We start from the raw sequence: 15,322 nt of genomic DNA on the forward strand, positions 1-15,322 counted from the left end.
TTTAGATACTTCCACTGGGTACATCTGCTGTGCAATGCTTTTCAAATATAGTGTTGCTAAAATATATTTAATTGATTCATAGCTACTGAAATAGGTATCCCAGTGGGGCCACCACGCTGAAGGATAGGTGCGAGAATTATGTTTTTTTTGCCAGTCCGGTGTCAATCAAAAGACTTGGTGGACCAACCTCTGGCTATAAGAACTATATTTTAGAACGCAACTTCTGGTGGGGAAGGAGCTAGTGAGGGAGGTGGAGTGATTAACTAGATGTAGTTGGGCTCCACCTGTACACACACAGTACCAGTTCTTGAACAAAACCCATGATAGTGGTGATACTTGTTTATTTACTGGAGTTGTCCAGGTTGAGAGCTTTGAGTGGGTGTGGTTTTATAGTGATATATTTAGATCTGCCAACACGTTTTACTCGCAGATGAAGAGAGGAGCAGAGCTGCTTTCTAAGTTGGATCAGGGAGTTGTTGAGGATGCTAGACAGATGTTGTAAATCCAGTTGTTTGTGAGGGAGAACCAAAAACGTCCTGCAAAGGCCCCTGTCTACCAGGTCTTAAAACCCCACTTTCAAAGAAATTCTTTCTGTGTCCCGTTGGAAGTTGGGGTCATAGAATCAAAGTGGGCCATGATGAAATTTTCCTTACTGCGGGGCAGCTCTGAGTTATGGCTAAATAGTAGTTGAAACCTTTTTTGATGGTAAACCAAAGAACCGGTTGCTGGACACCAGGAGAGGGAAGCAGTCAAACTGAAGAAAGACTTTTTCAGCCTCAAAGATTTAGATGCTTTCTTTGCATAGATAAGTAGCATTGTTATATTACAATGAATACAATGAAATTGCGAGGGCCCCTCCCAGTATTGCTTAAAAGAAACTATATTGCAAACTAGGCCTGCACAATTTGGGGAAAAACATGAATCACAAGTCTTTTGCTTAGAATTGATATCATGATTCTCTGCCATGATTTTTTTGACCATGACACAACAAAACAAATTGGCAGTACCAAACATAGATTTTTTTTTGGCATCTATAGCACATTGCGCATTACCACAAGCCTGTAAACATAGAGACTTCAATGAAGAGAAGGGAGAGCAAAAACCTATTTTATACACTCTCTTTAAAAGTCACAGAGGGAAAAAGTAGCATTTTCTGATGCAGTCGGCTCATAAAAATCAGTTATTTAAAAATTGTGAAGAGGGTGAATCGAGATAGCGATTTTGTAACGATTAATTGTGCAGGCCTTTTGCACACATACATTTATAAATTAGATTCATTCATCGTAATATATGTAATATTTTGCACAGTACTTAATAATAATATATTGTTGCACAGATCGGTAAAATGATTTGTAAAAACACTAATAAAATGCAATAAGTGTGAAATATGGGTGCAGAGTCATGATGTGTGTAGATTAAGGGTCTGAATGGCCTTTGGAAAGAAACTGTCTGGTGGTGTCTGGTGTGGTTTGTGTTCTGATGGACCTGTAGCGTCTACCCGAGGGCCGGAGATCTGAGAGATGGTGGCCAGGGGGAGACGGGTCTTGAACAATGTTTTTTTCTCACCTAAGGTAGTAGTTGTTTGCAGAGTCCTAGACTGAGGGCAGCTAATGATTTTCTCTGCGGTGTTGATGACCCTCTGCAGTGCTTTTTTTTGTCTGCTGCTAAGCAACCAGCATACCACACCATGAATTTGTATTTTCTTTGTATTTAGTGTCAGGTTGTTGTTGGAACACCACACCAACAGTTTCTGGACCTCACCTCAGTACGTGGACTCATCCTCTTGAGATGAGTCCCTCCACTGTTATGTCATTCGCAAATGTAGTAACAGAGTTGAAGGCATGGATTGGTGTGCAATCGTGTATAAAGTGAATACAGTAGTGTGCTCAGCAGGTTTGTGTGGAGCCAGTGCGTAGTTTGAGGCAGGAGGAGAGATGTGGGGGCCAAGCTTGGAAGACTGGGGACAGTTTGTGAGGCTCTTAAATAAGAAAATTATATTTAAATTCAGTATTCATTACATATATCAATCTCTTTCCCAGAGTTCATTTAGTTGTCACTGCTGAATATTAGACTATATTAATTTGGTAAAATAGCATTTTGCATCGGTTCAGAGCAAATAAAGGGATTTACAATAAATAGTGATGGAATCACATTAGAATGTTGTTTTAGGGAATTTGTAGAGCTCGCAAAATTGATCATATTTTAACTTGATTTGTTGTAGCTGATGCATGTTTAGAGAGTTGCACGTTACTTATCAAGTGTCATCCTGAATAGCATTCTGTCTCATTGTTGCCAATAGCATGTATGAACAAAGGCAGCTATGAACCCAACATTGCATGCTATTTAAATGCTTATATTGTAATGGAATTTTTGAAAAGAACCAAACGTTGGATTAATTCTTAATACATTTTAGTTAAATGCCAAAAAAATTTAGGATTCTGTTGGAGCTAACCAAATCTGAAAAAGTATAGTAGCCATAATAATAGCAGGTTATTTGAGGAAGGATATTGTATTTATCATTTCACTATCTGTTTTTTTTAAAGATTATTTTTGGGCCTTTTTAGGTCTTTATTGACAGGACAGCTGAAGAAATGAAAGGGGGGGAGAGAGGGGGAATGAGTAAAGGACCGCAGGTTGGAGTTGAACCCGGGCCCGCTGCGTTGATGAGTAAACCTCTAGATATGGGCGCCCGGCCCGCTCCAGCAACTTAGCTATCCGGGCGCAATTTTCACTACCTGTTTTAATGGCAAGTGTATTGGAGAAAAGGGGAAAGTAAATGCAATAAATATAGGCTTTCCCTTGTTGTCAGTGATAACAATAACAAATCGTTGTCTTCTAAGTTGAAAAATGTTATTCTTTTTTTAAGTGGGTATGCCGCAACAGGATGTCACTGTATATTCACTTCTTATTGCAGTCATTGGCTCTTGTCCACCGCCTGCTCAGTGTTGTAGGTGTCATGAACTAGTTTGAAGCTTTTTACATTTTGCCTCTTGATCACACCACTACCACTTCACAAATATCTTGTAAGTCTTGGGACATTTCTCACCTCCACTCTGAGAAATTCATATAAATGATTTGTCATTCTGTGCAGATGATGACAGCGAACCCATCTTGGGGCTTTGGTTTGAAGAGACAATTTCGCCCACCAAAGACAAAGTCGCTCCCCCACCCCCTCCACCCCCCCCACCTCTGGAGACTTCTCCCAGACTGAAGAGCCCCAGCAAGCAGAATCCAAGTGAGAATGGCAACATATTAGCTGGCCGTAAAGACCCAGAACTGGTGAGGACTGACAACTTACAGAATAATGCTCCAACATTAAGTTTGGCGTAAACACCATATATACTTACTTCTTATGCTAGCATACCTGTTGTTGTGTCTGTACTAACAGCTTAGGAAAGTTTTTCAGTTTTAATGTGAGAACTCTTGATTCTTTGTTTCTATAGTTCCTCAGTTTAGCTTCCAGCATTCTGAACTTCATCACCACCGCAATGCTCAAGTCCAGGAACAACTTTATCCGCAACTACCTGAGCGTGTCTCTTACAGAGCAGCACATGGCTACACTAGCAAGCATCATCAAAGACGTGGACAAAGATGTCAAAGGTACGCCGGAAAAACTACTGCTTATTATTAAAACTATCTAAACGTTTTACCCTAATTTCCTTTTGTTGGCTTGTTAGCTAATGAAAGGTGTAGCCCTTAATTTGTAGACAACAATGCATGTTTCTAGGATTAATACATTTTGTTCTTTTCAGCCTCCTCAGATGAAGTATTTTCTTTAGCTCTGTATCACTTCAACCACACCCTGGTAACATCAGATCTTCCATCCCCGGCCCTGCAGGTAAGAAGAATTTTTTTGTTATGCCAATATTTTGTTCACCAGCACCAAAAATCTCTGTGAGCAATTTATATTAACAAGCCTACTATTAATTAATTGTTATTCAATGTCACAAATGTATAATTCTATCTCTTGTTATTCCCAGAGCACCCTTCTTCAGCAGTTAGGTGTTGCGCCCTTTTCAGACGGTCCCTGGCCTCTGTACATTCACCCTCAGTCACTATCCGTGCTCTCCAGGCTTCTTCTTATATGGCAGCACAAAGCAAGCGTGCAAGGGGAGCCAGATGTACCTGAGTGCATGAAGGTCTGGGAAAGGTATGGCAACCATTCTCATCCACCCTAACATATTAGATAGCAGTTAGTTAGACACTGTTGTACGTTTTGACTGAAAATAATGGCAGTATTTATTAGTTTTTCTACCTTTCTTCTCCTTCTCTAATAGATTTTTGGGAACTTTGAAGCAGCACACTATCCAGAGTTCTGTGCCTGGAGAAGATGACCTTAATGTTGAGCACCTACAGCTCCTGCTGCTCCTTTTCCACAATCTGTCAGAACGTGGTCGGCGGTCAGTCTTGGCCCTGGTCACCCAAGCCATCACTGAAGTGGCTCAGAGCAAAGACTCGCAGCTGAAGGCAGTGCCCCTTAACCTGGCCCGCCTGTGCATGGTTTTTGACTACCTGCTGCGCCACTACTCCAAGGCACCCTTGTACCTTTTTGAACAGGTCTAAACTGTTTTTTGTTTTGTTTTTTGTCCTGTCCCGATGCTAAATTGCACATATTAAGTGTAGTTCTATTTAATTTGTATATGTGTTACTTTATTTTTACTTTTCAACTAAAATACAGTCTGCGTGTGTGTGTCAAGCACTGTGATGACAGGATATTTAGCTTATCTCTATCATGAATATTATTTATAGGTTCAGTATAACCTCCTGACCCCACCATCCACCGGGCCGAGTTCTGTTCAGGAAGGTGGAAAACGCAACGGCCTCCCACTTTACTATGGATTCAAAGAGGTGGAAGAGAACTGGGCCAAACACTGTTCAGCAGGTATGATGAAGAAAAAGACAGGACAATAGTCACAAAAATTAACCAGTTGCTTGGAATGTTTTTTTTAATATATTTTTTTAAGCATAAACAAAGATTATCTGTGCACAGGTTGTCTAATGACCGTCTAACTCACTGGTGATTGTTTCAAGCAGGGGTGTAACGATACATTGATCTGGATTCAATCTTCAACAAGCCAATAATATCAATACATCTTTAAGATGCACCTTTATATATTATTCCCACTTTATATTTATTCCATTTTATTAAAATTTTGTTTTCAATTAAAATTTCTGGAAGAGCTTAGTAATGAAATTGTCAAATCATATTTTAGTTGCTTTTTGTAAATGCATACAAATGTAACTGATTGGCTAAAGTAATGTATTAGTTGCAAGCCCCTGAATGGAATGGAATCAAAAATCGTATCGTGGCAGACTTTTTACTTATTTTAGTGCTTATTTCCTCTGAAGCATTTAATGAACTTTGAGTGTAGTTTGAGTCTAATAAAACCTTTATCCCGTACCATTATGTTGAACTAACTGGGTAACTATTACTGTTCCTGTTGTCTGCCATTGTTGGCTGAACAATGTTGTTTGTGTGAGGTATGGCATAGATATAGTCCAAAATGAAACAAGAAAGTGGAAGTTAAAGAGTTTAATGAACAAAAATTACAATAATTATAATAATTAGATCCTTAGCAATTTTCAAGAAAGATATTTCATATACTTGTGTCTTATTTGTAAAGACAAAGTGGCAATGGTGGTACCAGTTTGAAAAAATAATATTCTATTCTGTTTTCATGTATTTCAACTTTTCTTAGATTCAAATGTTCAGCCCAAATTCTACTGTGTTCTGTCCCCTGAGGCATCTGAAGATGATATCAGCAGACTAGACAGCATGGTGAGACTTTGACCTCTAATAGATGAATTAATAGGTAAATAAGAGAAAAAAAACTCTCACTGTATTAAAACAACTCTTTTTTTCGTGGTAGGTCTTTCCAAAGCTGTTCAATGGAGCAGTTAAATATGATGAACTGTATGCGTGGCTCATCTCTCTCCTGGTGGCAGGCTCTCAGTTTGACACAGCAAGAAGACAGGAGAACAAGCCAGTCACTCCTATGGTGAGAACACACCTCATGAACAAAACCATGAACTGTGGAAAAGGGTGCACAAGGGCTCGATGCCAGTGACATTCCATGCAATGCTTTTTTTCTCTCACTCTCTCTCTCTCTTCACGGAGAAACAGCTGATCAGAGTGAAGTGTAACAGAGCTGTGCGACATTGTAATCAAATCTATAAATGAAAATAGGTTGAGTTTAACTAATATTTGCATACAGGCCTATATACAGACCAGTCTCAGGTTGAAACTTGTAGTTCTGAAAGTAAAGTTGCACAACTTAGGTAATGTTTAATGTATGTCTTAGTTTGAGGTAGTTGCATTTCAGAAAATGTTTTCTTTAAAAACAATGTAAAATGGCACTTACATTAAATGCACTTAATGTTTAGTTTTTTGAGAGATATTATTGTAATCAACGTAGGCAATAACAATGTTGCTTTTTTCCGAATATTTAACCAAACTATATTGTAATATAGTATTAACTTGTACTTGATATTATGGCTTTATTATGGCTTTATTATGGCTTCAATAAAACAAAAGTATTTCTTATCCGATTACTCAATTAATCAATGGAATAATTAATAGAATACTCAATTATTAAAATAATCGATAATTGCAGCCCTATTAGACCTATATTTGCAATATTTATTATTATAATATTATTTAATATTTGAAATTGAGTCAGTGCTGTTGCTTAAACATCACCACAAAGTGTTGAGTTTGAATCAACAGTAACTTAAAAACAACAGCCTTCAGCCCTGACATCAACTAAGTGTGTAACAGAAAACTGTTGATCTTTGTTTGTCACCCTGCACAGGAGGCATGTGCCCTTCAGTACTACTTTCTGATACTGTGGAGGATCCTTGGTGTTTTACCACCTTCAAAAGCCTACATGGAGCAGTTAAAGACGGGCTGCACCGATCCCAGCGAGAGTGACATCCTGCACACACTGCGATGGTCTTCACGTCTCCGGGTGTCTACCTACGTGAATTGGATCAAGGTCTGTTCACACCTGAAATCCAACAGAAATCTAAATGGCATGATAGATGCCAAAAAGCAAAACAAATTACTTTAAAAAAATTACATTTGACTTTGTTTCTTGATCAGTGTCAAATCTAATAGGATCATCATCACTTTACTCAATCTACTCATAATTGTTTTAGATATTCAAACAAAACTGTTGACATTGGATGCTGCTGATTAGCGTTACTAAAATGACTGATGACTTTATTTGTGATTTACACAATGTACTGCACTGCGTCCTTAAGGCTGTAATGTAATACAATAAGTCCTTTTTTATTTAGGTTTATTTTAATGTATGACTATGCCCATGTCATCTCTAACAGGAACACTTGGTGAAGCAGGGAATGAAAGCAGAGCAAGCAGCCTCTCTGGTTGAGATGACGGTTGCTAAGTGCAGCACCGTTAAATACGACGTGGAGCTAGCAGAGGAGTACATTGCCAGACAGGTAATGATTAAAACTTAATCATTGTTGACCTTTGCATCAATTGTATCCAAACTAAGTTTTGAGCACATCTGTCACTCTTTGATGACTTGTTTCGGTTGCAGATTTCCACCTTCTCCAGTGTAGACCCAAACGCCATCCTTCCACTTGATCAGTTACCCTCTCTACAAGCCATCTATATACTTGATGCAGTCATCTCTAAAGTGCAGGTTTCCCTCGATGAGCATTTGTCCAAGGTTGCCATTGAGGCAGACACCCACAAGTCATCTGAGGTGACAAAGAACCTACTGCCTGCCATACTACAGCTCGCTGATGTTTACACAGCATTTACAAGGTGAGATAGGGATCATTCTAAGAAACAACACTGAACATCGGGCAAGCTTGTCTAGGTCATGCATTAGGTTGAGAAAGCTGGAATATATGGATTTGATTGAAACAACTGCAGGGTTTATTTAAATATTTATTTTATATACTGTATATCTTCTGGATAAAGCAGATACATGCTTGACATTTGTGTCTGTGTTTTTGTGTGTATTTCATCCCTGACTTGATGCCTTAAGGGTTTTGAAAAAAGAGACATTAAAACTAGAAGACAGGACATTTTATTTCATCACTTCCTTTACTTTAGAGCTTTCATGCTGCCATTTTGCAAAGAGAACAGCAGTCTATTTTATGCACTAGGCCAAACCGATAGATCCAAGGGATAAATCCAAAAATAAATAAATAAATAAATAAGGGTGTGTTAAGGTGTTTGTTTTACATTCATTTTAGATTCACCTGTTGGTGTTTACCTGTAAACCTGCTTCAAACCTAAAAATAATAAGGCTTAAGCTGTAAATCATTAATCTGTTTATCCTAATAAAATGATTAAACCAAACTTTTCATGACCAGGTCTTACTTACTAATGAACATCCCAGACGAAGGGGAGAACAAGCTTACAGATGCCAAGCTCCAAGGCTATGCTGCAGTTCTATCTATTGGCTCCACCCGCTGCAAGGCCAACCTGCTGGGTATGTGAAATAATTACTCAAGGTTGTAAAAGTTGTAAAACGGTTCATTCACTTTGACAACTTTTTTGTACACTCCGTTTTAACCTGACATTTTTTTACTTAAACTTCACAGGTCATAGTATTATGCAGAACTTACCATCGGCTGTACAGACAATATGTGAGACTTGGAACGGCATCCACACCAATGAATTCCCCAATATTGGCTCATGGGTATGAGTGTTAAGTTGATGCTTATGGTTTGGTTTGACTCTGTCCCGCTTACTCAGCACTTTATAAAGGGTAGTAGGCAATCCAATCACCTTTTTATGTTTTGCCACTACTAGTCTGCCTTGAAGAATGATGTGTAAATTTAACATTTTTTTTGTACCACCCACTCCTACTACAAAATTCAAGTCAAAATTGTACACTCTGGCACTCTGCTGCTGACTCTGGTTAAGTCCAACTACATTTTTTGTTGATGTTTTGTTGGTCTCTACACAGCCTTAAGATTTTCAATGTTTTTTATGTTATTTTTAAGTCATTATTTCTTTTATATGCATGTTACTTTTTTAATCTTCCAATTTTAAACATAACAAATGAGTAATGTACGCTCCTATCTATATCTGATTTGAGTGAATTATAGGCAGCTAATTTAAAAGTATCAATCTTATCTAAAATGTCTACCTTAAATCATTTAATAAACAAAGATATATATATATAATAATTTGATATTATTGTATATACATATATATATATACAATAATATCAAATTATGAAAGTTATCTCAAGATACTTTACAGATTGAGTATGTCTAGACCACACTCTATAATTTACAAAGCCCTAACAATTCTAGTAATTCCTAGAATTACTGTGTCCAATATAATTATTGGATTTAATTATATAATTAAATTCAATATAATGATACAAAATCTTAAGGTATAGTTTTTACCCATATTGACATGTCAAAAAAAAAAAAATCATTGTACCAGAAAATATGAGACCAATAAGTCCTGTTTTTCTTTCTCAGCGAAATGCATTTGCCAATGATACCATTCCATCAGAGAGCTACATCAGTGCCATCCAAGCAGCTCACCTGGGCACATTGAGTTGTCAGTCCTTGCCTTTGGCCTCTTCTCTTAAACACATCCTACTGTCTTTGGTTCGCCTCACTGGCGACCTCATTGTGTAAGTGCTACTCTAGTTCTATTTCCAATCTGAGTCATTTAACATACAACAAGAAGTATGTGAGAAGTCAAATGTATTTATGAAAACCTGAAAACTTAATTTAATTTTGCTGCTTATTTGTCTCCTCAGCACAGAGGAGCTGAATCCTTCACAAGTTGTGCACACTTTGCTGCCCCTCCTCCTGGAGAGCAGCACAGAGAGTGTTGCTGAGATCAGCAGCACCTCACTGGAGCGCATCCTCGGCCCATCAGAGTCCGACGCCTTCCTAGCCCGCATCTACGAGCGTTTGGTCACCGGGTGTTACAACATCATTGCCAATCACTCAGACCCCAACAGGTATGCCATGTGTGACAGAATTCATTTAACCTGCATTAAAAATATAGCTTTTAGCCTATTTTATCATATTGTCTTTGTTTTCTTGCCTGCACATTTATTGTTTGGTTGAGTCTCACTGTTCCTATCAATCTTTGATCTCTCATTTTTTAGTGGTTTGGATGAGTCTGTGCTCGAGGAATGCCTTCAGTACCTTGAAAAGCAGCTTGAGAGCAGTCAAGTCCGTAAGGCCATGGAAGAGTTCTTTTCATTCAGGTATTTACTTAACTGATGACACAGGCTGCATTATTGCACGTTTATACTGCTACCTTGCTTATTTAGTGCTCCTTTTTTCCAGTGGCGAACTCGTCCAGATTATGATGGCAACAGCCAACAAAAGTTTATCAGAGAAGTTCTGCAACAGGGTGCTAAAATTCTTCACCAAGCTATTCCAGCTCAGTAAGTCTAATGTTCATTTCAATCAAGAAAAGCTATCAAAAGAGGCTGTGATATGCTTAAAATTGACTGATTTATACGAATTGTTCTCTGACCACTTGTAATGGTAAAAGTGTTAAGTGGCCACATTTGAAGGCAGAGTGAAAATCCTGTTGTCAGAGAGGTGCATTTGACAAAAATACTCAAACCAGTCCTATTCTGATGTCGTAAAGGTGTGGGGGGAGGGGTTTCAGACACGTCCAATGGCCAACAAACACTTTGTTTGAAGTATACTGACATCTTTTTAATATAATCAAATTTGAAATCTTAAGAACCGCAGATTCCTCAGATTTTTCAGTAAGCCTAAATCTAATGGTGATGCTGTTGTTCCCAGCGGAGAAGAGCCCAAACCCCAGCCTGTTGTGTCTGTGTGGCTCTTTGGCCCAGCTGGCCTGTGTGGAGCCATCTCGTCTGCAGTCCTGGTTGACGCGTATGACGGCCACCCCGCCAAAGGACTCTGAGCAGCTGGAAGTAGTGCAAGAAAACCGACAGCTCCTTCAGGTGCTAACCACTCATATTGTGCGTGACAACAGCCAGGTGGGCGAAGGAGTGTGCACTGTCCTCCTCAGCACACTCATTCCCATGGCAACAGACATGCTGACCAATGGTGATGGAACAGGCTTTCCTGAGCTCATGGTCATCATGGCAACACTTGCCAGCGCAGGACAGGGGGCCGGTCACCTGCAACTGCACAGGGCAGCAATCAACTGGCTGACCAGATGGTAAGAATTAAGTTTCACAGACTTGCTGTTCTCTGATTAAATTTACATCAGCCAAGATTTTTTTTAGCATCAGTACAAGGGCTGAAGTCACCAAATGCTTGGTAAAAAGACTAATTACCAATAGTCATTCATCAAACAGCAATACAATCTGAAATGTATGAATATTCATTTAAAATTTTTAAATCTTTCTCTGCAGCAAAAAATATTTAACACAGAAGAATGTCGTGGAAAAAGTGAGCACAAACATATCCCAAGGAAAGGTACGTTTTTATATTCATCTGTATAATTCACCAGTTTATAGAAGTGCCTCATTTTGACTTCATCCAGATGTAATACCATTTCAAACACTGGCACTGGCATTTCCAAAGGGAGTTATTTGTATTTTTAATCATTAACTGTCAAATAATTCATGTGCACCTGTTCCTTGATTTCAGCACGCCAGTATGCTAGAATGCTCATGCCACATCATCTCCTATCTGGCTGATGTGATGAATGCGTTGCGGCAAAGCAGTGGCCAAGGCACCTCAGCACTGCTGATGGAGGGAGAAGAGAAGGCCATGGAAGTGGACTCGGACTGGGTGGAGGAACTTGCAGTTGAGGAGGATGATTCCCAAGCAGAGGACTCTGTGAGATTTCATCCCTTTATGTCTCCTTCTGTGTCTATCCTCTTACAGGGCCATATTTTGTAAATGTGCAGTATTTAGACCTAAACATAAAATGCTATGGAATTGTTAATGTCATTGTTGATTGTCACTTTGAGTTTCCCCGGCCTGCCTATGGTCCCCTAGTGGCTAGAGATGGAGATAGGAGTAAACCGAGACCTGGGTATCCTGCTCTGCCTTTGAGAAAATGAAAGCTAAGATTGGCCGATCTGGAATCTTGCCCCCTATGACCTCATATGGGTCAAGATTCCAGATCGGTTACCTCCCCTTTCTCTGCCTTGCCCGCCCAGAGATTTTGACCCACCCATGAGAGAGAGTGGGACTGGCTCTAGTGGCTGTAATTCTGCACCAAGGGAAAGAGACTTCAGATACAGTATTAGGGGACCACTAAGGTCTATATAAAAGCATCCAAAGAGCACCATGTCATGGAACCTTTTAAGTTTTTTCAACTAAACAGCAAAGCCAAATTATTATACAAAAAATCCATCTGACCAATCTCAGGAATCTAGAACATAGAAAATCAACAAAATGTTCCAAACCCTGTGTAAAGCACTGGCCCCAGAAAGCGTTTTCCTGCTGCAGGTTGACTCAGAAGTAAAATACCTCTGGTTGAGGTGCATTGTAGGTCTCCTAGCCCACCTCACACACTGTACTGTAGAACAAAGATAACATATAATTTTATTAAAAATATAATTTTTTATTTTCACACTAATTTTCCAAGGCAATATTGACCATTGTCTGTATCCAGATAAGATAAGAAAACCTTTATTTGTCCCACAGTGGGGAAATTGCAGATGCCAGGAATTCTGCATGGGCTAAATAGAACAATACATTTTAACATGTTTGTCGTTATTTGACAGGATGAGGACTCCCTTTGCAACAAACTCTGCACCTTCACTATTACTCAGAAGGAGTTCATGAACCAGCACTGGTAAAGAGAAGTTTATTGTTCCCTGTGATCTTTTTTTCTTTAACCTTTTTATTTATACATGTAATCTCATCAACACATAGGGTCTCCAATTTATGAGAGACCTGTTTCTTGAACAAGGTAATGGACGTTTTAGCAGGTCATAGGTCTTTTGGTACAAACTACAAGGCTGTTGTACATGAAAAGAGATATGTCTAACGTGAACCCTTTCATAATTTAGAATACAGAGGGCTATAAAGATCCTGCATACAATAGATTTATATGAATCAGAAAGGTTATTGGTGTTTATTAAAAACCATGGAAACGGGACAACTTCACACCATTGTCATTGCGAAGAAACAATACACACAGTTACGTTTGTTTGTCATATAATTTTGTGTTAGATGAAAAGAAAATGAACAGATTTTCATTGTTTGGTTACTAATAGTGATGACTCTACTGACAATACTGATTAAACTGCTTAGTTTTGATTTCTTAACACTTGAACATGCCCTAATACAATAAAAGATTTTTAGTCTTAACTAAAGTGTATAGGTATATCATTATCTTGAAGGTTTTTGTAATGTGCATTATGTCATATACATACACAAATGAGATTTAGATATTTGTGTGTTAAAATGCCTTAATTTCGAAATATGCAAGTGACATTTTGTCATGACAAAACAGTTTATGTGCTATACATAGTCTTGTCCTGTTCATTTTTATTCTGCAGGTACCACTGTCACACCTGTAAGATGGTGGATGGGGTAGGTGTGTGCACAGTGTGCGCCAAGGTCTGTCACAAAGACCATGAGATCTCCTATGCCAAATATGGCTCTTTCTTCTGTGACTGCGGTGCCAAAGAGGATGGCAGCTGCCAGGTGAGACCGAATACCTCAGGTCATCATGGAAAGAGAACAACAGCGGTAACTTTGGCTTGCAAGTCATTCCCCCATTGACTTCCATCCAGTCATTTCATTTGGTCAGGGTTATAGCTAGCCCACACACGTGGCCAGAAAGGGAGAGAAATCATGTCTGTTAACATTTTGTTTACTGAAAATTCTAGCTTTCCTAGATAATCATAAATAATTGACTTTTGAATGTGCATGTGATGAACAAACCATCAACTACATTTTACCTTCAGTTTACTGATAATTAAATTGTTTATTTAATTTAAAGTACAATAGATCTTTTGCATTCTTTTTTGTGTTTGCAGTGTCTTGTAATAGCAGTAGCTCATAATAATTTAAGGAAATATAGTGAATGTATATGGTATTGGCATGCAGCCAATTCTTATTATCGATAGTGATATCAGGAATCTTGACAATCCATGATTTTTGTTTACCTTTGGAGGCAGTTTAGAAAAGTGTTCATCCAACCAGCACCATCTCTCTGACCTTCCTTTTGACTAACAACTATATACTCACAATGTGGAGGAGCTAGTGAGGTGAAGACAAAAGCAGATTATCTGAATTGTAGAAAAGTTAAACAAAGAAGATGGTATATGCATGCACATATTAACAATGTTGCTGTTCTCACTGCTCTACTTTTGTGTTATACCATCCACAGGCCTTGGTCAAACGCAGCCCCAGCAGCGGCATGGGTTCCACCCTGAAAGAGTCTTCTGCCTTCCAGGGTGAGCTGCGTATGCCCGACAGTGCTATCCGCCACCAGAATGCCTCACCCTCCGACAAGGGCAAGGTCACCATCTGTGATGGCAAACCTGGTGATGAAGACAAACCTAAGAAGAGCAGTGTGTGCAAGAGCATTGAGGGCTGTCAGGAAGAACTGGTATCACAAGTGGTGAGAGGAAATATGTTTTACCTACTCTGAGTTTGCAAGTCTCTGTCTATCATAGTTTTTTTTCCTGAAGACTTAAAGTACTTGCACTCCTTAAAGCAGAGGTATTTTAAATGCACTGTACATTGTGTGACTCAAGCTTTTGGCTCTCTTTCTCCACAACAGATGGGATCATCCACTGCAGCGTTCATACTAGAGATGCTCATGTTTCTCATGGAAGCCATCCAGACCAACTTCCAGCAGGCATCAGCAGTGGGAAGCAGCAGCCGGGCTCAGCAAGCACTCAATGAACTGCATACTCAGGACAAAACGGTGGAGATGACTGACCAGTTAATGGTATGAAGACCTGCTTAATTTAGAGTGGCTAGAAAAAACACTTCAATTAATTTCTGTAAATCCCATCAGAGACTTCATTGTATGTAAATTGTTCCGCTTTTCCTCAGGTGCCCACACTCGGCTCTCAGGAAGGGGCTTTTGAGAATGTGAGGATGAACTACAGTGGTGACCAAGGACAAACTATACGCCAACTTATTAGTGCACATGTCTTGCGTCGTGTTGCCATGTGTGTCCTGTCTTCACCCCACGGCCGCCGCCAGCACCTTGCAGTCAGCCATGAAAAGGGGAAGGTAAGCTTCACAAACCAGTAGGAGGAAACCTGTGATAATGATATTATTATAAAAATATAATAATAAAAAAAAAGCTTGGGTGGACAATTTTATTTAGATGTAGATTTAAAATCCCCTGTTAAATTTATTTCTCTTATTTCTATCTTGATATACCTTTTTAAAA

The 15,322-nt window shown here is 39.0% G+C and overlaps 1 protein-coding gene across 11 annotated transcripts in view; it reads left to right on the forward strand.

The window, feature by feature from the left end:
* ubr4 (ubiquitin protein ligase E3 component n-recognin 4) overlaps nt 1-15,322 on the forward strand; it is a 65,124-nt gene that overhangs the window by 11,578 nt on the left and 38,224 nt on the right. For 8 of the 11 annotated variants that reach the window (XM_032521594.1, XM_032521596.1, XM_032521599.1 and 5 more), the window contains 25 exons: nt 3,092-3,279; nt 3,444-3,600; nt 3,753-3,838; nt 3,981-4,150; nt 4,278-4,557; nt 4,750-4,882; nt 5,700-5,779; nt 5,871-5,999; nt 6,813-6,995; nt 7,342-7,464; nt 7,566-7,795; nt 8,353-8,471; nt 8,584-8,681; nt 9,478-9,635; nt 9,765-9,971; nt 10,122-10,223; nt 10,306-10,406; nt 10,777-11,164; nt 11,361-11,424; nt 11,599-11,790; nt 12,687-12,757; nt 13,467-13,659; nt 14,303-14,536; nt 14,699-14,869; nt 14,977-15,159. In XM_032521594.1, coding sequence (XP_032377485.1) covers nt 3,092-3,279; nt 3,444-3,600; nt 3,753-3,838; nt 3,981-4,150; nt 4,278-4,557; nt 4,750-4,882; nt 5,700-5,779; nt 5,871-5,999; nt 6,813-6,995; nt 7,342-7,464; nt 7,566-7,795; nt 8,353-8,471; nt 8,584-8,681; nt 9,478-9,635; nt 9,765-9,971; nt 10,122-10,223; nt 10,306-10,406; nt 10,777-11,164; nt 11,361-11,424; nt 11,599-11,790; nt 12,687-12,757; nt 13,467-13,659; nt 14,303-14,536; nt 14,699-14,869; nt 14,977-15,159 — 4,040 coding nt within the window. The remainder of the gene's footprint in view (nt 1-3,091; nt 3,280-3,443; nt 3,601-3,752; nt 3,839-3,980; nt 4,151-4,277; nt 4,558-4,749; nt 4,883-5,699; nt 5,780-5,870; nt 6,000-6,812; nt 6,996-7,341; nt 7,465-7,565; nt 7,796-8,352; nt 8,472-8,583; nt 8,682-9,477; nt 9,636-9,764; nt 9,972-10,121; nt 10,224-10,305; nt 10,407-10,776; nt 11,165-11,360; nt 11,425-11,598; nt 11,791-12,686; nt 12,758-13,466; nt 13,660-14,302; nt 14,537-14,698; nt 14,870-14,976; nt 15,160-15,322) is intronic. The other 3 variants (XM_032521602.1, XM_032521604.1, XM_032521605.1) reach the window with 1 other exon arrangement.

This window comes from Etheostoma spectabile, chromosome 7, assembly GCF_008692095.1.
Source record: "Etheostoma spectabile isolate EspeVRDwgs_2016 chromosome 7, UIUC_Espe_1.0, whole genome shotgun sequence".
Classification (NCBI taxonomy): Eukaryota; Metazoa; Chordata; class Actinopteri; order Perciformes; family Percidae; genus Etheostoma; species Etheostoma spectabile.